This window comes from Daucus carota, chromosome 6 (assembly GCF_001625215.2).
Source record: "Daucus carota subsp. sativus chromosome 6, DH1 v3.0, whole genome shotgun sequence".
In the NCBI taxonomy this organism is placed as follows: Eukaryota; Viridiplantae; Streptophyta; class Magnoliopsida; order Apiales; family Apiaceae; genus Daucus; species Daucus carota.
In genome coordinates this window covers 22,931,053-22,956,849 of record NC_030386.2, presented here as the reverse complement: position 1 = coordinate 22,956,849, position 25,797 = coordinate 22,931,053, and the positions used below count along the sequence as shown (strand labels likewise).

At 35.0% G+C, this 25,797-nt stretch overlaps 2 protein-coding genes across 2 annotated transcripts; one reads left to right on the top strand and one right to left on the bottom strand.

The window, feature by feature from the left end:
• The first annotated feature begins 210 nt into the window (after nucleotides 1–210).
• LOC108192995 (protein PELPK1) lies at nucleotides 211–714 on the top strand. The gene has a single exon (XM_017359552.2). The coding sequence runs from the start codon at nucleotides 211–213 to the stop codon at nucleotides 712–714; it is 504 nt and encodes a 167-aa protein (XP_017215041.1).
• A 17,384-nt stretch (nucleotides 715–18,098) lies between these two features.
• LOC108226096 (acyltransferase Pun1) lies at nucleotides 18,099–19,656 on the bottom strand. The gene has a single exon (XM_017401047.2). It carries the CDS (start codon nucleotides 19,590–19,592, stop codon nucleotides 18,261–18,263), a length of 1,332 nt encoding a protein of 443 aa, XP_017256536.2. The 5' UTR covers nucleotides 19,593–19,656; the 3' UTR covers nucleotides 18,099–18,260.
• Between the last annotated feature and the right edge of the window lie 6,141 nt (nucleotides 19,657–25,797).

The window sequence follows — 25,797 nt, the reverse complement described above, 5'->3', positions numbered from 1 at the left end:
AATTTTGATATGATATGGAGGAGCAGTTGAACTACCAATGCCGCAGTGCCCAAATCTTCCCACCAAACCATATTTTAGTCTAATGAAGTTGCAACTTCCCTCAGCCATCACCTATATATAAGCCTAATTGCACCAACACTAAACATACTCAACCAAGCTTAAAACACTTCGTTTCCTATATCTACCAGCTTTTATCATATCAACCAAAAGATGGCCAGTTCATATCATTTCTCAGCTCTCCTAGTGCTCGCAGTTGTGACACTAACATCAATGTGTGGCACAGAATTGTTTGCAGACGCTCGCCACCTCTTGGAGACAACCTTGCCTGAAATGCCTAAGGTCGAACTTCCAAAACCCGCAGAACTTCCAAAACCTGAATTGCCTAAGGTGGAACTTCCAAAACCCGTAGAACTTCCAAAACCCGAATTGCCCAAGGTGGAACTTCCAAAACCCGTGGAACTTCCAAAACCCGAATTGCCTAAGGTGGAACTTCCCCATGTCCCAGCACTACCAAAACCTGAATTGCCTAAGGTGGAACTTCCCCATGTCCCAGCTCTACCAAAACCCGAACTACCTAAGGTGGAACTTCCCCATGTCCCAGCTCTACCGAAACCCGAGTTGCCAACAATCCCAAAGCCAGAGCTGCCTCATGTCCCTGAGCTTCCCAAGCCAACACTCCCATCCATCCCTGTCCCTCACTCAAACACTCCATGATCAACATTCCCACACTACAATACTGCACTTATATTTAAATCTGTTTTCCATGTTCGATGTTCAGAGTCCTAGAGACCTTTTCGTGTTGTAATATTGCTTATCTGTTTGTGTGCCTATTTTATTCTACTCCTACTTGGTTCTGTATCAATATTTGCTCTGAATGTTTTTGTTTTGTTCGTGTTACTCTCTTGTATTTCATTCTTCGTTCAGAAGTTGATGTGATTTGATTTATTTCCGTGTAATAATTATATCATAATATGTTGTATTCAGTGTTCTAAAAATTTCCGATTTAACAGATTAATCCCCTGCAAGGTCGGTCACCGAGTCGATTTTTGAATTCAAATTAATCTTTATATATATTTCCTAATCGAAGCATATATAATAAATTATTAAAATTAAAATATTATAATACTTTAAATATGAATAATTATAGAGTTTATGAATATAATTAATATCAAAATAAATCCGATTTTCACTCCGATTAATCCTTTCGATTAATCCCGATTTCCGATTAATCCTGAATCGGTAGTTCAACCGATTAGGTCCGATTCCCGATTTCTGATTGCATTAGAAAGTTAAAGGGTTCTCCAATACTAAAAGCAAAAGCGGTAGTCATGATTATGTAAAAAAAGTTAAAGATTAAAGCACGTGAGAGGTCTTACAAAAAAAAAAAAAAAAAGCACATGAGAGGTCGTTGATTAACTTCCAAATGAAGAACACTCTGGTTCATACACGTTGGGGCTTACAGCCTTACAAGTATTCTCTTTTCCTCTCTGAATTTACAACCCTTTCCTTGGTGTTAATCTCTGATGGATCCCTTTATTGGGTTTGGTATTTATTGGGCTTGGTATTGGGCTTTCCTCTCTAAGTGGGATGAGGCCCAATAGTACACTAATTTTTGCGAATCGTAGTAATTTTTTTTGCTTAATAATCCTAGAATATTTGAGAGTAATGACCGACGAAAAAAGAGAGAGTAATGATTGTTTAATTCATATCAAGCAAACATTTAAAATTCAATTATTATTTGAAAGAAATATAAGAAATTAAAATTTTGTTATAACTATTTGTTCTTTTTTTAAATTTGGAATATACAAGTTTGTTCTTTTTTGAAAATTTAAATATAGTCAAAAAAATTAATAACTGTTAGTATTAAGAAACAAAGGCAATGTAACAAGTTTCGGTTTAAGTTTTTGTTATTGCATTTGATTCTGACTTGCTCAAATTTAGACGGGATGAATTCTGAATTAAGATTATCAGAATATAATCAATTTTTATCCTCTAATAATCGACCAAATAAAATGGACTAGCTATGTTGATTTACACGGATAAATGGAACAAATGACATTTTAAATTTATTCGCCTTGTAGGTAACATCAACATCACCAAACTTCATATATGATGACCTTGATCTCCCATCTGTCTAGAAAACACTTCTTAGAGTTTTATCTTTATGAAGATCCATTATTAAGTAGTGACTGTTATGTTCGGCAGCTTTTTCTTGAAAATGCTTAACAATTTCATAAAGACAAATAGCAGTCTTTACTAACATAATTTTTTCGCTCAGACCGTAGATAGTCATAACATTGTCTCGAAATAATATCAACTTCACTAGATCCACTAACAACGTTAACTACCCTTCTAATTTCTGAAGGTTTTAGGTCGTTTTGATTAAGTTCAGAAATTAAATTCTTGCATGTTTCAATACGATAAAATCTACTATTAGACCTGTACTTCAATACTTTTAACGGAGTATGTATAAGATCATAATTGTGCACATCATAAAACTTATCAACAAACCATTCACCATTCTTCAATGATATTTTCAATTTTGCTTTACAATCTATTCTTGTACCCCCGATGATGTCTAACTTCTTTTCCAACTTGTCTTTAATCTGCTAAGTATTTTATCCCCTCCTTGCATTATTCGTGGCTCTCAACTTAATCAAATCACATATGCGAATTCCAAATCCCTTGTGTAGTGCATAAGTTTTGTAAAAAGAATAAGTTTCATTTATCGTAGAAAATACTCGTCCAAATATGAGTTCTTCTTCGGGTATATATGTAATATCATTTGGATTGTGTGATTCTGTATATCCCTCTTCAACATATTTTATGTGAGAGTTTTCACACTGGATCAGTATTAAGTAATTTCAGCATCAACCTCGTTGATAGACATGTTGATTCAGAACCTGTAAATAAAATTCAAAATTATTTTAACTATCAAACATTAATAGAAGAATATATAGTCAGCTGGATCTTAAAAAATATCTAACATATGCTACTTGATGAATATACAAAGCACCTGCACATAATTAAACACCCAAATCCTATTTTAGTAACCGCAATAATCACGTATTTATCATTTTGCATGACAAAATCACGTAAAGTAGGAATATATAACTAATTCTCCACAAATTGAAATTAAAAGAAGTATAATTGAGAAGATAATCATAGTTGTTATGGAGTGTATACAAGTCAATAATCATAGAATGAATCAGTATGAATTCGCAGGGAGTGATAAAAAGAATACAAGAGATAAAAAAAACGTGAATATGTACGTATAAAAACAGGGATAAATTATTAAGGTAAATTTAATTTACCCTGATTTGACAGACCAATAATTTGGAATATGAGAATGCCACCATGATTGTGAAAATTTTGAGTGAAACAAATATCTGTACTTGACAATGTAAATTTAAATTTCCTATTTTCACTTAAACTCATTTTCGATCTTCTTATTTCCGACAATATTGACATGTGAGGTGAGAGATTGTGGGTCTGCGGGACCTTAAGACATTACTCCCTCTGTCCCAGTCAATTGTATACGGTTTTTTTTCACTGCTCGACACGCTTTTTAAGACTCTCATAAAACATAGTTCTACAACTTATTTTTAAGATTTTCTTTTTTTGTATAAAAGTATAAATGTTATATTTTTATACAAAAAAAGAAAATCTTAAAAATAATTTACAGAACTATACTATATTGAAGCATTAAAGTCCGTGCCGCGCCCCCGTCCCCCAATGTATACTATTGACCGGGACGGAGGGAGTAATTTTTTGACCATGAAATTTCAGTATCAAGTATCGACTTCGACTATCAACCAAGCATCATGTGTCACTATGTGTGTGTGTCACAGTATTTCCTTTTCAAGGACAAGCAAATCAAATTATTGGACCATGAAATTCTTTTGCTGTGGCCTATTATAAAAGGTGTTAGGTTCTTCGAATTGTTTGCAACAAGTAACTTTTATTTAGTAAAATAAAAATTATATATTAGTTACAATTATTTGTTCTTTGCTCGATCGATGAAACAAAAGTAAATGAAAGGAAGCGACTAACCTCACTCCTATTCTCTCCGTGATGAAAATTCAAAAACTTTTTCTGAGACCATATTGTTAGAGCATCTCGATTAAAAATAGTATAACCAATAATTGGTTAAATTAAATTTATAATACACAGATACAAAATTTGTTATCATTTGATATATTTTTCTTCGATAATATTGACTATATTTCAAAGATAATATATTATTACTATTTCAAGTTATATAAATAAAATATATTATTATATGATAATATATGACGTGTAATCTTGTTGAACATGTGTTTGATAAATATATTCAATTTTAAAAAGTTGGTTTTTAGTTAAGAATTTTATGTGATTGGAGATGTCCCGGTTGATAATAATTCCGCTTCTTTATTTACTTACTTTTTTCGCATGCATGTGATAATTAGTTTTATGTTTCAAAAGTTATTACTGAATCTTATGAAATTTGTATATCTATTTATTTTCATACGTGATCACATCCGTAGAGCTGAATTTTCGATTAAATGATGAATTTTGATATATGTGTGTGTATATATATTGTCTACCATGAGATATTTAGAAACTCCATGCATGTCAATTATAGAGTTGTTCTTGTTTCTTTTTCACAGAAATTATTAATTTCCTGAATCGGAGACGGACGTCCTCTGCAGAAATTTTGCGTCTCCGGATAGATACGAAGAGTATTCACGTTTAACATTCTCAAACCCTATTATTTTCTGCATTTTTGTGCTGAAATGAAGTGAAAAAATGTATCACCTGTGTACGAATGCAAAAGTCTATTATTTTGAACTAGGGTTCAAATTTTAGTAATTACACGAGTTACTAAAAATTCTATAAAAAGAATGCACTCGGTGAAAAGGTTAAAAAATGACTTTACCATAATTGCAAGCAGACTGCTGTTCTCACAACAAAAGTAAAAGCAGGATCTCATGGGGATAACTTTGGTACTCAAGGCCCCAGGTCATCTGTTAAATTTTCGAATTTTTTAAATAATTCAACATATAATTTATTTTAATACTAATTTAATCTAGACAACTAAAAATATTCAACCTTACAATCCTCTGAGACTTGCTTTAAGTACAAAAAGAATTACAAATAAACAACCTAACAAATTAGACATGCGCCCACGTATAGTGACCTTCTCATTTGAAATCCTATATAAATAAAGCCAAAACTTATGCATGCATACTCACAACAAGAGCCATCACCTTCTCTCATTTTCTACAAAGAAGAAACAAGAAGATGGCCATTTCCAAGCTGTTCATCATCTCAATCATTCTTGTAGCTCTCACCTTCTCATCAACCCTCACTCCGGCCTCCGCGACGTCTCGAAACCTCCAGGCCTTCCCAACTTTCCATTTCCCATTTTTCGGAGGATCACCAAGTGGTGATTCTTCATCGCCTCCATCATCAGGGTTCTCATTCTTCCCACCGTTTCCCTTCTTCTCCAGCCCTGCCAATGGAGTCCCCGGTGGCTATATGCCACCTGCTACCGCCGCCACCACCACCCATACCCCATAAATAATCTCGGGTCCTATTAATCTGGTACTGTGTGCCCCAGTCATGAAACTTCAAAGTTCTTATGGCTATGCTACAAAAATATGCTATGTTGTTTAATTACTTGTTTTAGTGTGTGGAGTGTGAAAGTTGAATTGTATGCTTGAAGTTTGGTATAAGGTAATTAGTGTTCGTATTTGGCCAACTATACAATAAAATATGCCATGCATTCAGATTGTGAAACCATCAAGGCTCGCATCACTCGTGTGCGCATTGTACTGTCGAATTGGTGACCAAAGAAGTTATAAAGGTTATGTATAATTACTGTCATTATTATTGGATTCCATTTTGTTAACAACATATATCCCTGATGCATGTTATAATTTATTTCTTTAATAAATTCACATGAGCTTTCTTCGATCTGCAGATTATTAAGACGATTATAAAGGAAAATTTAGTATAAAAATATATAGTATTAGAATCTCACTTAATCTAGCTATTCTTATTAATTAATCCTTAATCTCGTGATTAAAATAGTTTGTAATTAGTAATTGATATGTGATGAGAATAGAAGGAACAAGAATGACAAAATAAAGGAGGAATAAAAAAAATCGCATCGAATATAACTTGTTAATGATAAACACGCTTAATTAAAGTGACAAACTCGTAACTAATGAATACGGATCATTATAGGAGTTGATGAACGAACGATTAATTATTAATAGATATTTCTATTTTAATTTCAAGATTGATAGATAATGTGATTGGGCGAAAAATATCCAAAGATAAACTAGAGCAGATAAAAACCATTCATCCGATCATCAGTTTAATTTTCAGTTTTCAAGTTATTGAATCACTAGTGAAACTGCAGATATTAAAATTTCCACCCTCCTTTCTGTTGGAAGACAAAGACTATGTGACATAACCCTTTTCGATAACGTATCTTTTACTAGACGACCATCCATTTCGATAACATCTTCAAATCGTACCCTTTCCATGCTCAGTGGCGGAACCAGGACTAAAAGTTAAGGGGGCTGAAATATTTTTTCATCTATACTTGCATAAATAGCTTTTTCAATATATATCGTCATACTATCATTCAGTTATGCATCTCCCGTCCTATCACGCTGATAAGTCATGATTGTTTTTATAGTAGAAAAAACTCTCAACAATAGCAATGACAACAAATAAAACTAGAGCTAACTCAACCAGAATCTGTGTGTCTTAACCGTCATGATAGAAATATTTCCTATACTTTAAAGTTCAGATTAATCTTTATCCGCGCTCACATCATTGATAAACTTGTCTAACTCATTTGATAACAACTCGAGGTCTAGTAAAGAGATATCTTTTGGATAAAATTGTGCAAGGCAGAAAATTAATTCCTAGGATCCAAAGAGCAAATATATAGTAGCAGCTCTATGTTTCCTTCTGTAAAACGGTTATCCATCTCATGGGAAATAAGATCAATAAACTGTTGAATAAAAAGGTTAGTAAACAAGTTTTAATATTTTATAACACTGAACATCTTCTAAAAATGTCTCTCATTCTTTCTCTCTTAATAGCTGCAATTTAATTTTCATACTTCGAACCATTGTCATAGTATTTATAATATTTCAAGTTCTTGTTGCAAAACTTATGACAAATCATTAGTAATTGAGAAGTGTCCAAAAGATTCTTCATATGGGCTCTTTAGCATGAATTTCAAGAATATGGAGATGAAATGAACTCCAACAAGCTCCTAACAGATATAGATAGAGAGCGCATGTAGGGAATATTGTTGGAGATATTGTGTAATTTACTTCTTAAATAGTTAAGAGTTGATTGTTTATATTATTTTTAGAGAAAAGTTAAGGAGTTTGTTATAGTTGCTCTCAGTTTGAATGTATTTGTTAATTAGACTCTCTTTAGACTAAGTGCCTTTTCTTTTCCTTTTTTTCTAATAAGTCCCTCTCTATGACATTTATAATTGAGCGGGGGCTAAAAAAAATTATACTAACATCACACTAATTTAGCGGGGCCGAAAAAAAAATATACATTGTTTTTTCCACGTTTAGGGGGAGCTCCAGCATCCCCTAGCCCCCAGAGTCCATGCTGGCAGAAGTTATAATCTCGACTCGAAGACTTATAGCAATTTGAGAGGTCCATGATCATTATTATCGGCTTCCATTGTTGAGTATAGTGAGAATTTCAAAAAGTCTATTTCTTACATCAAGAATTCTTCAGAGTGTTTATTGCTTAACATCATATATTTAACTTCCGATTCAATTGTTTAAATTTACCCGTAAATTTGTTTGTTGATTTTGTCAACTTGTCCCTATATCAGCGAGTGGGGTGTTCATTAATCAATATAGTATGGGATGCATGCATTCACTTGATCATCAGAGCTGATACTCTGCATAACTCTTGAGCTTTTTTTATATTCATCTAAATACTTTTGTCATGTACAATTTCTTCCTAGGCTTTCTAATCTAATTTTTTCTTTCAAGACTAGTCTTTTCTGTGGAGTTTCAACAATTTGAATTCTATCATTTGAGTGTTGGATTTCTTTTTGTTGAACACGCGTAGAACTCTTTGCACTTCAACTATTGAGAACTCGTCCAAACATCTTAAAAACATATTTTTAGTAACCTCATTCTTCAGTGTACGTTTAATTTTATCATGAATTATTTATACTATGTCAGGAGATGAGCCAAAAATGTGTAGGCTGAGTAAAGGGATAACTTTGGAAGATCTCTCTCATGTGAGGATTCACTCCCAAAGTTACATATATTCTTATGTTGTGTTTGGTTGGGGTGAATGATTCCGGAAGGAATGGAATGAAAAATAAACTATATTATGGGCAATTGTTAACAAATTTCATTCCTTCCTCCTTTCCATTCCTTACATTAGAGATCATACTTTCAATTTGAGATGGAATGCTCCATTCTCTCCTACCCCCAATTTCTTCTCAAATCTTATCATATCAATTTTGCTCTCACTTACATTTATTCCAAAACTTCCCCCTATCTTTATTAGTTCCAAGTAATTTTACTCATTTCATTCAATTCCATTCCATTCTTCCCAACCAAACACAACATTAGAGTCATATCCCAGAAGGTCGGACATTAGCTTAATTTGAGTAGCCAGTTTTTAATCTATTTATGCCAGTTAAATTGAGTAAAAAATTGTTTTTATAATCATAAACAAAGTGACTGAATCCAGGCAAGACAATTTTCGTACCTCTACTACTGATGGAAGTGGTTAGCCTGGTGCCCAATTCTTTGAGAATCTGTCTTCATATATTAAGATTGGTTCCACATAAATAGGGAATGAACAATCTTCTCAGCAATGGCTAAATCTAATACTCCCTCCGTGCCTATTTATAAGTAAAAATTTGTCCCTATTTATCTGTCCATTTAAACTTTCAAAACTAATTTAATGATAGTTTTTCAAATATATCTCCATAATTTCAATTTTCAAGACTTGACTTATTTAAAAGTTGGTTAATTCATGTTTTCAAAACATAAAATAGGAGTATTCCTCCATTTTCAATATATTAATTAAAACTATTTAATGAAAAAGTTTATACAATCAATTATTTTTTAGTATGTGTTTTTTTTTCCAAAATGGACAGATAAAAAGGGACGGAGAGAATACCAACCAGTTCCTTTGATGGTGAATAATCTAATGATGGTGTCCAAACAAAGGACCATTCTCTTCTGCTGTGATGCTTCTTGTTCAATCTTGCTAGATCCACGTCAGAAATATGCCTAATCAAATCCAAGAAAACAAATATTGTGTTAGGATATAATAGCCTTTGACTTTTTTCACATATTTTTAAGAATTATGACTGTTCACTTATAAATATTATTTTTAAAATTTTCTTTTTATGAATAAAAATATGGCACTAATATTTTAATTCACAAAAAAACTATCTAAAAATAATAATTTTAAATATGCAGTCAAAACTCTTAAAGATACGTGTAAAAAAGACTAATATATCTTTAAAAATTGTAAAATTAACGTTGGTCAAATATTTATATTTATATATTTATGTATAATTTGAAACAGTGGCAGAACGAGAGGGGGTTAGGGTATACTAGAGCCCCTTTACCTCGGAAAAACCGTATATATTTTTTTCAGTTCCAGCTGGATTATTGATGTCAATATAATTTAGGCACTTAGAACTAGTCAAAGAGATGTCTTAGACATGTCAATATAATTTAGGCACTTAGAACTAGTCAAAGAGATGTCTTAGAGCAAGTCCAACAGTGTCCTAGAAAAAACCTTAAATATATAATAAGATATAATTTCCTAATGATTTAGGACACTATACACATATGTATACTCCAACAACATGCCTTATCCTAGTGATAATTTATTACTCCCTTTGGTCCTTTTTATAAGTCACTTGGATTTTTTACACATAATTCTATGTGCTTTGACCGCCTACTTAATATTATTTTTTCTAAAATTTTCTTTTTCTGAATTAAAATAAATATCTCATATTTTCATTCAGAAAAAGAAAATTTTAGAAAATATAATTTAAAGGAGGTGATCAAAGCACATAGAATTACGTGCAAAAAGTCTAAATGACTTATAAAAAAGACCAAAGGGAGTATAAAATATAGGATTGGACAAAAAGAGAGGTGCCATATAAGGCTTGAAGATGTTGTGTAGTGATATAAGACATCACTGGCACACTATATATAAGGCAACCCTCTCCTTACTCTATCTTATATTTATAATAAATTCTTATGCATACTCTTTTTTTCTCTCTATTTTGGACTTACTGTTAGTCTAAAGAGAGTCTCATTGACAGATACATTCAAACATATACACTCATAAGTTATATGCACATATTTGACACTACCTTAACTCATCTTCCCACTGCGATAAATGACAACCTGCTCTGCTGTGATCTCTCTCCCCGCAGCCGGCTCCCGGTGCCCACAGGCTTGCAACCTGCTCTCTCCAAGTCTCCCTCTCTAGATTGCTTCCAAATTTGAGCCCCTGAATCTTATTCCTGATTCCGCCACTAATTTAAAATATATATTAGTAAATAACTTTGAATATGGGACATATATATACTTTCTACTATAAATCGGATATATTGAAAAATCACTATATTTAAAATGGGACATACGCTAAAATAACCCGAATTTATTAGATTCTGCTTGTTCGATTGTTATGTTGAATTATCGACAGAGAGAAGTTTGTATTGTTCATCGAATTATTAAGTTTTACTTTGAGCGCATATTAGTGCTAGAATTCAAAATTTGTCAACTAAAGGAGCATTTGTGTGTTTAATTTGAACCAGCATTTGGCTGTACATGAATGTGGTGGAGCTCTTCTAGTGGTCCAGATCTTGATCCAAACAAAACCACAGTACATGGGTATATATTCGTGTCTATATATGAAGCACACATATATTCAGCTTGTTTTCTCATTGCTTTGTTGTTTCTCTTTCAAATTATGTTGTGTAGTTCAAACGGAAAGTAGCAAGGTACAAACAGAAGTTGAAAATTAAGCACTATTCTGCAAGGAGCTCCTTTTCTCTAGAGCTAAAAAGTGAAATGCACCACCGAGTTTTATTTAGCATAATTGTGTATATACAGCTAGAAGCAAGAACTTGGTTTCTTGTTCATTAGAAATAATTAATTTCCCGAATTGGAGACGGATACAGGTAAAGAATATTCACTTTTAACTACTTTCCCAAAGCCTTTTATAATTTTCAGCATTTTTGTGTTGAAATGAAGTAGGAAAAACATACCACCTGTCCATGAATAAAAAGTCTATTATTTTGAACTAGGGCTCAAATTATTATAACTACACGACTTGATAATAATTCAATAAAGAAGCCTGCACTCGGTGAAAAAGTTGCAAATTCTGAAAATCATATTTATTCAAAATGATTGTAACGCTTATAATATTTTTTAATTTAGTTATTCCGGAATCATAATCCCAGTAAACATGAAACTACAAAAAGAGCAGCAAATAGATCGCCTAGCGAATATAATAGTGGGTGTTTGGTAGATGAGCTTCCAAGCTTTTTCAACATAGAAGCGTCTGCTTCGTCTTGTGTTTGGCTAACTACATGAAGCACTTATATTGGGCTCAATAAGTTTAGGAAAAAAAAAAAGCTAGCCTTTGGAGCTTTTTTCTGAGTGTAGCTTCTTTTCCTCTTCTTAATACATTTCTTAATACTAGTGTGTTTATATTAGATTTTCGAGAATTGTATGCTTGCATGACAGATAAAACATAAATATTTTTATTTTAAGATATTATTAAAAGTAAAGTTGGCATTCTGTCTTAAGTACATATGTCTAATCATAGAACTTTTTTCTCGTAATTTAATTGTAAAAAATTTAAATAAGAAAAGGTTTTTTAGTATTATAATTTAAATAGTAAAAATCTTCTATTATTGTAATTTATTTTTTAATAAAATAAAACAATTTATAATATAAAATTTTTCAGACTATACTAACTTATAAGTCAAGTTATCCAAACACCAAATAATTTATAAGTCATAATATAAGTTCAAACCAACTTCTCACTTATAATCCATTTCTTCACTTTAAACAATAAACCACTTTTTTTAAATCCAGCCAAATGACCCCATAATTAGACATGCGCCCACGTATAGTGACCTTTTCATTTCAATCCCGTATAAATAAAGCTAAAGCCTCTGCTTGCATACTCACACAACAAGAGCCACCACCTTCTCTCATTTTCTGCATTCTTCATAATTACCTAAAGAAGAAACAAGAAGATGGGCATTTCCAAGCTGTTCATCCTTTCAATCATTCTTGTAGCTTTCACATTCTCATCAACCATCACTCCGGCCTCCGCGACGTCCCGGAACCTCCAGTCCTCCCCAAATTTCAAATTTCCATTTTTTGGAGGTTCGCCAAGTGGTGATGTTGGGCCTCAGCCCACTAGACTAGAAGCCCATTTACGGGTCCAAGGACATGTGGTCCAAAACACACACAAGTATTAGACAAGTAGTATAAATATAGAACATGTATCCCCAAGAAAGGGGTTGGAAATTAAGAGAAAAGAGCCTCCATTGTAATATCTCAACATTTGGCGCTAGAAGGAGGGGCTCTTTTCATCCAACCACACACATAAACAATACACACAAGAAAATATAGATACGGATCAACCAAGGATGGCCAGGATGGAAGCTCCGATTGAAAAGGTGAACAAAAGCTATTTTCAGAAACAAAAATGAAGATCTCTCAAGGCAAATCACACACATGAATTACAATATACGGAGCTTTTCGAAGATGAGCCGCAAGCGAGTTCGGACAACGAGCATGCATATTCAGATTCAGTTGGAAGATATAACTATATGTATGCATACAAAATATTTATAAAGAGCAAAGTAGATCAACCAAATCAAGTGAATCTATTACAACCGGAAAAGAAGGAGTAAAAGCAAGTTAGACTCGATTTTGATGATGATATTGGTAGTAGCAATGAAATCTCCGGTACGAATAAAAGCATAAGCAATCTTCAATGAGGATCCACAACCGAGTTTGAGCAGAGAATTGATCTCTTTAGATCTGATCGAAAATGGAGGCGTGGAGCCATTGAACCGAGATAGCATTGAAATTTTCAGAAAAATATCTAGCACAGGCCTTAGGTGGTTCAACGATTTGCCCAAATGCTCTATTGCCTCTCATGGTTCATCGGCTCACCAGCTTGTGAAGTGCCCCTCTGTGAGGCGTCTCCCCTGTGAGGCGCCCCGCTTGTGAGGCATTTCGCTTATGTTGCGTCTCGCTTATGAGGCGTCTCGCCTCTTCACTCCATCAGCTCTTGGAGCATACAAAAATTTGAAAAGTATCTAGCACAGCCCTCAAGTGGTTCAATGATTTGCTTCCATGCTCTATCGCCTCTCCTATTTCATCGTCTCATCGGCTCACCAGCTCTTCGCTCTAACAGCTCTTGGAGCGTCCAATTTTTGAAGTGCCCCTCTGTGAGGCGTCTCGCCTGTGAGGCGCCCCTCTTGTGAGGCATTTCGCTTATGTTGCGTCTCGCTTATGAGGCGTCTCGCCTCTTCACTCCATCAGCTCTTGGAGCATACAAAAACTCATATCTCCGATCGGAACGCTACTACCGGAAACGAGGATGAGCTCCACAAATCGCCGCCAGATCCGGCGACGAGAGAGATGCTCCCTGTTCCCGAGAAGCCATGTCTTGCAAACAAAACTTCTCCTTCAAATTTCTTCTCCAGGCGTTTGTTTGATGAAAACGACGAGATGCATGTCAGTGAGGAAGAAGGCCCGACGGCTTCTGACCCCGCTGGCTGAATAAAATGCCGCTGATCACGACGATGCCATGACCGGAGAAAGGATGAAGAAATCTGCCGCCGGAGAGAGCACCAACGAGACCTCAACGAAGACATTTGAGATCTCCAATGAAGAAGCTCTGTTCCTGTATGCTCTACGTTGCTTGGCGATCTGTTTTCAGATACTTTTGTCATTGTTGTTGAGCTAGGCGCCACTACGATGGCTGATCTATGCGCTACCACGGTGGATGATATACGAGCTGCCAACCTAAGAGATCCGACGCCACCAAGTTTGATAGAGACTACATGAGGAAAATTAGATCTAAAAGAGGAACTAATATGGAGTGAAGGCTGCTTGGAGTGAATGTTCTCAGATCTGATCGAAAAAGAAGGCGTGGAGCCATTGTACCGAGATAGTATTGAAATTTTCAGAAAAGCATCTAGCACAACCCTCAAGTGGTTCAACGATTGGCCTCCATGCTCTATCGTTTCCCGTAGTTCATCGGCTCATCAGCTCATCGGCTCACCAGCTCATCGCCTCTTCGCTCCATCAGCTCTAGGAGCATACAAAAATTTGAATCCCTATGGGAATCCAAAAAAAATGAATCTAGAATTCGCCTCTTTGCTCCATCAGCTCTCAGAGCATCCTTGAAAGTAAAAGGCATAGCCTCAAAATGACTCCATATTTCGCCTCTTCGCTCCATCAGCTCTTGGAGCATACAGAAATTTAAATCCCAACGGGATCCAAAGGAAACAAACATACATCCCTATGGGAATCCAAAAAAAAAAAAAAAAAAAAGAATCTAGAATTCGCCTCTTCGCTCCATCAGCTCTTCGAGCATACAGAAATTTAAATCCCAACGGGATCCAAAGGAAACAAACATACATCCCTATGGGAATCCAAAAAAAAAAAGAATCTAGAATTCGCCTCTTCGCTCCATCAGCTCTTCGAGCATACAGAAATTTAAATCCCAACGGGATCCAAAGGAAACAAACATACGTCCCTATGGGAATCCAAAACAAAAACAAAAAAAAACAAAACAAAACAAAAACAACAACATGAATCTAGAATTCGTCTCTTTGCTCCATCAGCTCTCGGAGCATCTTTGAAAGTAAAAGGCATTGCCTCAAAATGACTCCATATTTCGCCTCTTCACTCCATCAGCTTTTGGAACATCCTTGAAAGTAAAAGGCATAGCCTCAAAATGACTCTATATTTCGCCTCTTCGCTCCATCAGCTCTTGGAGCATCCTTGAAAGTAAAAGGCATAGCCTAAAAATGACTCTATATTTCGCCTCTTCCCTCCATCAGCTCTCGGAGCATCCTTAAAAGTAAAGGCATAGCCTCAAAATGACTCCATAATTCGGCTCTTTGCTCCAACAGCTCTTCGAGCGTCCAATTTTTGAAGCGCCCCCCCTGTGTGGCGTCTCATTTGTGAGGTGTCCTGCCTATGAGGCGCCCCGCCTGTGAGGCGTCTCGCTTATGAGGTGTCCTTAAATACAGCTCTTGGAGCGTTCTTAATGGCTCTTTGATTGTCCAATTTATGAAGCATTCTCAATTGCTCATTGAGCGTCCAATTCATGAAGCATCTTAATACAGGTCTTAAAGCGTCTAGCTCAGCGAGCGTCCTTCAAATGGTAGACAAAGCCCTACAACGGGTCTCAGGTATCACGCCTCCTCACTACATTCTTTCACTAGCTCGGCGAGCGTCCTTTAAATGGCAGGCAAAGCCCTACAACAGGTCTCAGGCAAAGCCCTACAACGGGTCTCAGGCATTACGCCTCCTCACTACATCGCTTCACTAGCTCAGCGAGCATCCTTCAAATGGCAGGCAAAGCCCTACAACGGATCTCAGGTATCACGCCTCTTCACTACATCGCTTCACTAACTCAAAGAGCGTCCTTCGAAGCCCTACAACGGGTCTCCAGTATCACGCTTCCTCACTACATCGCTTCACTAGCTCAGCGAGCGTCCTTCGAATGGCATGCAAAGCCCTACAACGGGTCTCCAGTATCACGCTTCCTCACTACATCGCTTCACTAGCTCAGTGAGCATCCTTCGAATGGCATGCAAAGCCCTACAACGGGTCTCGGGTATCACACCTCTTCACTACATCGTCGCTTCACTAGCTCAGCGAGCGTCCTTCAAATGGCAGGCAGAGCCTTACAACGGGTCTCAGGTATCACGCCCTAAGGCTTCATCTGCCCAAGCACATCACCTTCGAGATAAGCCCGCTTTGCGTGCAAACTAGAATGTGAATCAAGGCATCTACATTAACTTCATTATCAGTATGCAATAGTTCACCAATACTTGCTTCCAGCTCCTCAACTTCACAGCTTCTATTGCCTCCCAAGTTCAGTACATGTTTTTCTGCAAATCAACAGTCCTCGCCACAACGGTCACAATCAACCTCATCACCTCATGTACCTCCTTACAAAAATGGCTCACAGCCTCCACGCCACGATGAACTTGTCAAGCAACAAAAATTACATACGGTAAAAATGCTTTCTAAAACAATCTAATCCACATCTAAAGATCTGGAACTACTTTGGAGGGGGACTAATGTTGGGCCTCAGCCCACTAGACTAGAAGCCCATTTACGGGTCCAAGGACATGTGGTCCAAAACACACACAAGTATTAGACAAGTAGTATAAATATAGAACATGTATCCCCAAGAAAGGGGTTGGAAATTAAGAGAAAAGAGCCTCCATTGTAATATCTCAACAGGTGATTCATCATCTCCATCATCAGGTTATTCACTCTTTCCACCATTCCCCTTCCTCCCTAACCCTGCAGGATACGGAATGCCCAGTGGCTTTAAGCCACCAAAGAACACGGCTACTACCGCCGTCTCCGCCACTACTACCCATAACCCATAAATAATCTTGGGCTTTATTTAATCTGGTATTGTGTGGCCAATAAAGTAGAGAACTTCAAAGTTCTGGTGGCTATCCTACAAAATGTGTCGTTGTAATATATATGTTGCTTACTTGTTTTAGTGTGTGGAGTGTGAATGGTGAGTTGTATGCTTGAAGTTTCTATTAGCTTTTTTCTTGTAGTACGTGAAGAAGAAGAATACCATAAAGTGTATGTACAAAGCTAACTAATTCACAGAAACTCCATTGTGTAAAAGTTAGTTTACAAGAGGAATGGGAAATGAGTTTATATAGAGCAGGAACTAACTAACTACTAACTAATTAACCAAGATTACTAAGGTACCCCTAAAACTATTGTCTAATATATGTCCACAAAAGCAAATTATAAAGAAATGGTTGGGACGGAGTGAGTAACCGATAACTTAGACATGTTTTGACCAACAAAAAAAGTCAAATCTATGCTCATGTCCTTCGGTTAACATAAGCGTGGCTTCAGGGGCGGAGGGAGATAGAGGCTGGTGGGGTCACCGGACCCCACTAGACTTTTTAACTTTTATATATATTTATATTTATATATGATATATATGTATGTATAAAATCTTGCTGATTGATTTTGTTAAAACGGTATTTATTTTGATCAGTAAGAACACTAATTTTTTGACTCGTTCACGTCTTTAATCTAGTACTATTTTTGATTATAAATTATAGTCAATTATGCTTCTTCCATCATAGTAATATGCATGTCCTTTTTAAAAAACAAATTTGTCCTACATTATTTGTTCATTTCTTATTTCTATACAGATTTAAGAGTAATATTTTAAACCTTAATATTCGTAATTTTTTCAAAACGGGCAATATGAGACAGAGGAAATAATATTTTACTAAATTTTTTTGCCCCCACTAGCATCTATGGCCGGCTCCGCCACTGGTGGCTTGGCCTCATGGGGCAGAAGAGCAATTGTTTTTAAGGGACTTGTTTCAAAATTACGGTTCAAATATGGGACAAAATCTTAAAACGGAGAAGGAAATTATGAGTGTTTTTTAAGACTGAAATTAACGAGAAATGAACACTGAGATCTCCTCAATTGAGTCGAATCTCGATATGAGAAGGAGGAAATTTGATGATCAACAAGAACTAACAGCTTCACATGCATATGGAGCAGTAGAATATGATTGTCTTTGGATAACATGAGGCACAGCTAAATAAGTACAGATTTATCAACACTGTGACCCTCTAAGACTACATATATTGTAATGATGAAATTTGCTTGTAATACAAATAATAAAATTTCCAGACATGTAAAAGAATTAGCGAATTTCATGATGTTAGATTATATATATTTGTTCAAACTCCGACTGTTATCATGTAATAATAATACATTCTATTTATAACAAAGTGAAAGAATAATATATAACATGTATCTATTTTAAAATATAAATAACGATATTCCTTATAACTAAGCATAATGCGATAATCTCATACGATTTCAGCAAATTTTACATAATCATTATTCATATTATTTTAGCTAATCATTTTAGCCGACGATTGAGATGCAAAAAAAAAAAAAGCTTACAGACAAGCATAAGTAAGAAGCTCTTTGTCTAGTAGGAAATTTTTCATGTCTTGCTCCTCCAAACTGACAGTGGCCGTAATACCATCTTTACCAGGACTATCCGTCAAATACATGCAATTCACAAACGGTGCGTCCACGACGTTGGCTCTCACAGGCCTTCCCCACCCAAAATCCATCCCCTCATATAACGGCATATTACAAATGCTGCTCATAATATATTTTCTATGACCACTTTTCGCATACTTCTCTATCAATACCATGATTTCTTTTCCTTCCAGACTCTCAACTCCTCTAAGCTGCATCAATCCATTTTTCATTCGGCCCACCAGTGGACTTAATTGTAACTCGCTGGTTGTACTTGTTGGAATGTGATTATAAGTGAAGAGATTTCCGACGCTTGTTTTAGGCAGCGGCGGATCCAGCAGAGGTCGCATGTTCACTGTCTGCAACATGACGGATTTTGGATAGTCCCCCGAATTTGATGCAACTGCCGCAAGTCCAGCACATCTGTAAAGAAGTGCAGTCAGTAGCTCTGTTCTTGTGTAGCTTCGGTCTCTTATTACACCTTCTAGTTTGTCGTTCATTTGAAGCTTGGCTTTGAGTTCCGCTATCTTTGAATTTGGAAACACTATCTCTTTCGTGATCCAATGCTTTTGGGGATACAAAGAGAAATTTGGAACAAAATTGTTATGACATGATCCCGGTAGCAGCTTGTTCACGAAACAGGGTTGAAGATGAATTAGTCCATTTTCAAAGTTCGAGGTGCATGACAAATTTGCCCAGTACAATAAAAATGAGAATAAAGTGGTGGCATCCGCAACACGGTGCGAAAGGCCAACTGCTATAGCTATTCCCCCGCAAGAAAACTGGCTTAGCTGAACAAACATTAAGGAATATATCATATGACGCCATATCGAGTCACGTGGAAAGAGATGGCCGAAGCCTTCCTCTTCTTCCCTGACTGGAGGTTTTCGCAGCATCTCTGATAATTTGCATGATATTTGGGCTTCGAAAAATTGAACACCTTCATCGTTGCATTCGACATGGGATCCTGAAGGGCTTAGCCTGCCCGCGAAGGGGTAGTACTTGGAAAGTGTTTTCGATAAAGATTTCTTGAGCAGATTTGATATTGTTGTATTTTCTGCTAATGGTTGTGGATTTGGATAGAAGAATATTATGGGATTATAAACATCGGACATCATACGATCATGGAAAGGAAGATGATAGTGTTTGAGTTGGAGTGGTGTGGGAGAAGCTGGTTTAATGTTGGTTTTTGATCTCGAGACGACATGTAGTTGCCTTTTGGAGATTAGCCTCCTGATCATCATAGAGTATGTTGTGGGAGAAGCTGGTTGTAGGTTATTAAGTTCCAACTAGGTTATTAAGTTCCAACTGGACTTCAAATTAACGTTGTTTCTTAAAGAATCTTAGGTAAATAGAAAATATAGTGGCTCTATGCATACATGCATTGCATATAGAGACAAATGTAATTAGCACCACCACAAAGACTCATGGGCACACCGACGTTCCATTATTTAAAAGAGCTTGCCAGCCCATGTGCATAAATTCCTTGTTAGGCGAAGCCTTTGGTTCTTCGATGAGGGTCAAAAATATATATATACTACAAAATTGTAGACACAACGTGACAATTGATATGAAATTTTTAATTAGAGTCGTTTATATAAATATAGAGATCCATTCCAACTAAAATTATGTACGCAATTCAACAATTAAAATCATGGATACATATCCTCGTAAGTAAATAATTATGGATATCTCTTCAAATCTTAGTTACATCTATTTTCTCTGTTTCTTCTCTTAACAGCACAGAATGCAATAATCTATACTATACTATATTATAATAAGCCAACATAGGTATAATTTGTAGTCGTATAAAATTTTGGTTTGGTATAATTTGTAGTCGTACAAAATTTTGGTTTGGTCATCTCCTCTGTAACCACAAGTCTGTCACATGTAAACTTCTCTTACTCTTACAATATTAAAGAGTTTTATACTATTTAAATTACAAACACTTGAGATGTTGTACAAGATAAAAACTCCACCATTATTCTTTTAAAATCAAATTCATCAATTCTAAAATACTAATAAGATAATGTTAAAATTTAAATTATAATTAATAAATTACGAATTATATACCCGCCCGTGCTTTGCACGGGTTAAAGGCTAGTATCATTATAATAATTTAAATAAGTTGAAAAACTATCATTAACATTATCCAAATATATGATATGTTATAAATTTATTTTAAAATTTAGTTACAAATAAAATTTAAAATAAATAATATTACATACATGTATCTTTTTCCTACTTTTTTTTTAAGAAAAAGAGATAATTCAATAAATAATAGCCATACGGCATCTACAAGAATGATCGGGTCGAACAAACATAGAAAAAATTAACATGCTTGTCTTCATATCCAAGATGAGACAAATAAGCGATGTTGAAAATGACGATGGTACATGTATAAATCCTTGCTCTGTGTTCACCATCTTTTCCAAAAATTCCATTTGAGATATCAACCACAAATGCAATTCTCGAAAGGTTTTTATCGATGAATCCAAACCACTCTCACAAAAGAAGGGGAGAAAAATCACACACGAGAAAAATCAAACTATAATCAAAACAAACTAAAACAATTAGATCTGCACCACGACGCTTAGGAGATAATCGATCCAATCACAAATTCAAAAAGGCCTCTGGATGTGAATAAGAACGAAAATCGAAAGTTTCGGTGATATAGATCTAAGAAAACTTTCCCTGAAAAGAAAGATTTAATAAGAAATCAATGAAAAAGGAAGAACAATCAAAGAAGTAGCAATCAAACGGAAAGATTTGGGGCTTTCTACCGGAAAACCGATGGAAGCCCCGTCGGAGATGAAAAGAGGGAGGCGGCTAGCGAGAAAGGAGAAAAAGAAAACTAGGGTTTTCTTCTTAAATCACATTTATAAAATATTTATCTTTTTCCTCTTATTATTTAATTCATGCAAGGTAACATTATCATTTAAATTATCCAAATATAAAAAATAATAAGCCATCCAGAATCATTATCGCTAACATCATCATTTTATTAAGAATTATCCGAAACTTAATTAATATCATCCTATCACACACAGTTATAAATAGCACACAGGCCTGTTTCTTTAATCATATCATTAGCTAAATAAAAGTGTCAAAGCAGATTTAATCCAAACAACTTAATTAAACAGCAAAATGGCGGGGAGCAAGAGAATCATATGTGTATCGCTGTTTGTAATTGTACTAATATGCATGAGCATAAATGAGGTATTTGCAAGTGACAAGCCTGGAAATACTTGTTGCGGAGAATGTTTTAGCATGTGTAGTACTCCTTTAAATGGTCAGGTCAATTTATTATGTCTTAAAAAATGTTGGAACGATTGTGCTGCAGTTGGTCAGAGCTGCGGTCCTCCGCAATGATCGAGCAAACAAGCCCGGTGATATCGTTAATGTTAGTGTATTCATCATCATTTACATTATGTTATAAGAGCTAGTTTATTAGTAGTTGAATATGTTTAGTTATTATTATTTATATGTATTGGCAATTGAATGAAACAAATAATAAAATCTTATTATGCATTTGTGTAGACTATGTTTTACCTGCTTTTATGTTCAAGAAACATTCTATGTAATCTTCAGATATTCGAATTGAGTTAAATTATATTTATTTATGATTCTGTATGTTTGATTGGATGATGCTTGCTGGACAATGTTATGTTGATTGCGCTCATCCTAGTGATCTCAGAGCGTTTGTCCGGGCTTAAAGCGAGGATTTAAAGTCGTCTCCAAGTTTAAGCTGAAAAATGTCTGTTTATGTAATAAGTCAGAAGTCGACTTAAATTTAGAAATGAGTCAGAAGTTTGAATTAAAGCCAGAAGTTAGTTTGATGTACTTTTTTTTAGTGACTTAACTCTTTTTTTGATAAAAATTACTCACTGTCATAAGTTACCCATAAATTAATTTTATTTTTATTCTTATAATTTTAATAATCTTTAAGTCATTAATGAGTCAAAATTACTCAAAGAGATATTTTAAGCAACCAGCTTATCACATAAGTCATATTAAGTCATAAGTCACGTTAAATCATAAGTCATAAACTCAGCCAAACGGGTTCTCAATTTGATTTGCCTTGGACAGTTGGGCAGCATGCAGATTGTGCCAGTGTTGGTTCCAGCATCAAATTATTATCACTAACGACTACTTACCATCATCACACGCTTCCTTTCACCACTTACTATCATCATAAATCTCCATATCAATAATCGATCACCACTAATTAATATAAATAGATCTTTTCAATTATGAAAAATAAAAATTACTAATTTAACTATATAAAACAATGATTAATGAAGTATAAACGGGTGAATCCTGTAATGGAACTGGGTTTCTGCATTGAGCTAAGGAATTGTTAGAGAAAGACAGCTACCCCATTGAATGAATGCCAAGCATGTCACAGGATCTTCTATCCATCACCTAACAGACCACATTTAGTTGGGACTTAAAGGCACAATTCAATATGATTCTAAAAGTTCACATTTTCACTTTCAAAAAAAAAAAAAAAGTTCACATTTTCATGCAAAGCTTGCAATTTTTAACTTTGTGAAGCGCCAGCTTCATGGTTGGTTTCTTGGTGCATCAATGACCTTTACCTACTTAAGGTGAGATCTGGTTGAGCTTGAAGCTTATTTCAGTATAGCAAGGGAAGGTACAGTTTCATTAGCTCAATCAATACAATTAACCGGTCTTTAACTCTTTATATCAGAAGAATGTTGTCTCATGTAACATTTAGAATCCAATTTTATTTTCTTAGCCATCGCAAATAACACTCTTAACACAAGATTAACAGAAGGCAAGCTGATATGGGAAGATAGAATACCTTTAGAAAAGGTCTCATGACAAATGAAGTACCCCTTTCTCAACGGTCCATCATGCTCCTCTCATAAAGGCAATGTCCTTGCATTCCATATTGTTTCTCACCAGCTACTATATATAAGCACATAAATCACAGCATAAGATCCACACTAAGCAAGTCTTCTGTTTCTGACCTCTTCCTCGAATTTCAGCAAACATGGCAAATAACAAAGTCTTGTTGCTATCCTTGTTCATCATGGCTGTGTCATTTCCAGGTTTTGGTAACGTCTCAGCCACTCGTCGTCTCTTGACAATATCAAGCCTTCCTTCCCTACCAAACCTGCCGTTCCCATCAAATCCTACTCTGCCTAATCCTTCGTTGCCTTCATTCCCACCACTTGGCGGGTCATCCCCAGGTTTTCCCAGCTTGCCAACACCAACCATTGGCACTCCCTCCTTCCCATCTATCCCAGGAATTCCAGGGATCTTCACTCCTCCTTCAGAAACAAAACCATGAAAGTCCCTGACATGTTGTAACTAGTCTCATAAATAAATTATATATTTATATTTGACTGTACAAGGCCTTCTAGAAGTACATTAATAGTTGGCTGTTACCAGAATGTTGATTCAATAAGCAGGAAATGCTCTGTTCTAATATGTAACCTGTGTTTTATCAGTGAGTTATATCATTGTATACAATATCTTTATTAATAATATGCATTTACAAGACTTTAAATACAGTTATATCATACTTGTCAATTGTCATACATACTTGCAAAGTTCTGCTGAGAAAGCTCACATCATTATTGTGAGTCTGTGACATAATCTCAAAATGATTACTAGTTCAGTAGTTTAACAACTCTAAATCACCAAACCAAAATAATGAAATAAAAAATATATAAAAACAAGCACATTATATCGTTTACATAAATTAATGTCCCATTTCTCAATTATTTCTGAAGACTTGAGATATTTCTCTTTTGTCCTGCAGACTCGAAATGTGATGCAGAGTTTCTGCCAGAAATATATTATGTAAACTATCTGTACTAGCTGCAGTCTCCATGAAATTAATGAAGGCAAACTTGAATAGTTAATAACTTAATATATGCCCATATCAGGATCTGACTTATGATCCTTCTTGCCCAATATATCAAGAATGAGAATAAACCAGTAGCATCAGCAACACGGCGCGAAAGGCTTGCTGCAAGCCTGCAGCTATTCCCCCGCAAGAAAAATGGTTTAGTTGAACATACATTAAAGGAGAAGACAATGCTGCATCCCATACTGACCGCGGTGGAAAGAGAAGACCATATTCTTCTTTCTCTTCCTTTGTCGGAGCCTTCTGCAGAACCTTGATTTTTGAAGTTTCCTAATCGTCATTTCTGCTGTTGTTGAAGTTGCAGACTGGCTAACTTCTCATAAACTATATCTACGGAGGAACAACGGGGATCTAGAATCCAAATCTTGGGAGAATCAAGTAAATTTTCGAAAAATACAAAAAAAAATATGGTTACGTAGAGGAATTTTTTTGTAACAAAAACAGTCCGAATAAGTCTGAGCACTTGATCTTATACGATTTCAAATCTGGTAAACAGGACGTATCAATTTCAATAGTGCGACTGCACTCCTTGGTGGTCTTTAGAGTTCCTCTCCGTCCGAATATCCAATCATGTAGCCTTTTTTATTGATTTCGTTTCTCTCAAGGACCGCTGTACACTACAAACTTTTATTTCATCATTCCTTTCACAACCGTTCTTCTTAAAATAATTAACAACAGTCATCTGATTTCAATAATAATTCTTTTTATCAACACTTAATCTAGTAACACATCCGTTTTTAACGATACTCTCAAATAGAAGCGACAGAAAATATAAATAGATTAACTTTACGAATGCATGATATATAAACATTACTCTTTTAAATTAAAATTATAGTTTTGTTTGACTTTTTAATAGTCAAATTGTTCAAATTTTGACTGCAAATGAAAAATTATAATATTTAGAAACTGAACAATACATGTTAAAATAGATCAAATATGCTTTCTAATAATATAATTTTAAAATTTTTTAAATTATATTATACGTATAATTGTGGGTGGTTAATGTGATCGAGTCAAATCAAGACTACATTATTTTCACATTGATAGAGTACAGCGTTTGCAATACAAATTGTAAATCGTTTTATTTTGTCATATATACCCAAAAAAGTTGATATTAGTTTATATAACTTAATCAACTAATAATTAATTTTAGATGGTAGAATATCGTATTTTATATATTATAGTGTTATACAAGTGAAATGGTGATTTATTTATTTATTGACAAAAGTGAAACGTTGATTTTAGTAACGATACGGAAAAACGGCGAGTAGTGTCTCATTATTGGATAGAGGATCAGAAACAATGATGCAATTGATGATCAAGAAAGAAAATCTTGATTTGGTGGGTATTATTTGTCACATATTGTATCTTGAATATATAAGAAGATACAACTGAGGATTTGAGCCAAACAGTTTAGCAACAGTAAGTAAATGGTTCTCCATCATTATAGTAAATATAGCATTTCATGATAAACGAGGATTTAGGAATCCTAAATATCCATTGATTTTGAAATGAAAACCCTTTCTCAATATATTAAATATCCATTT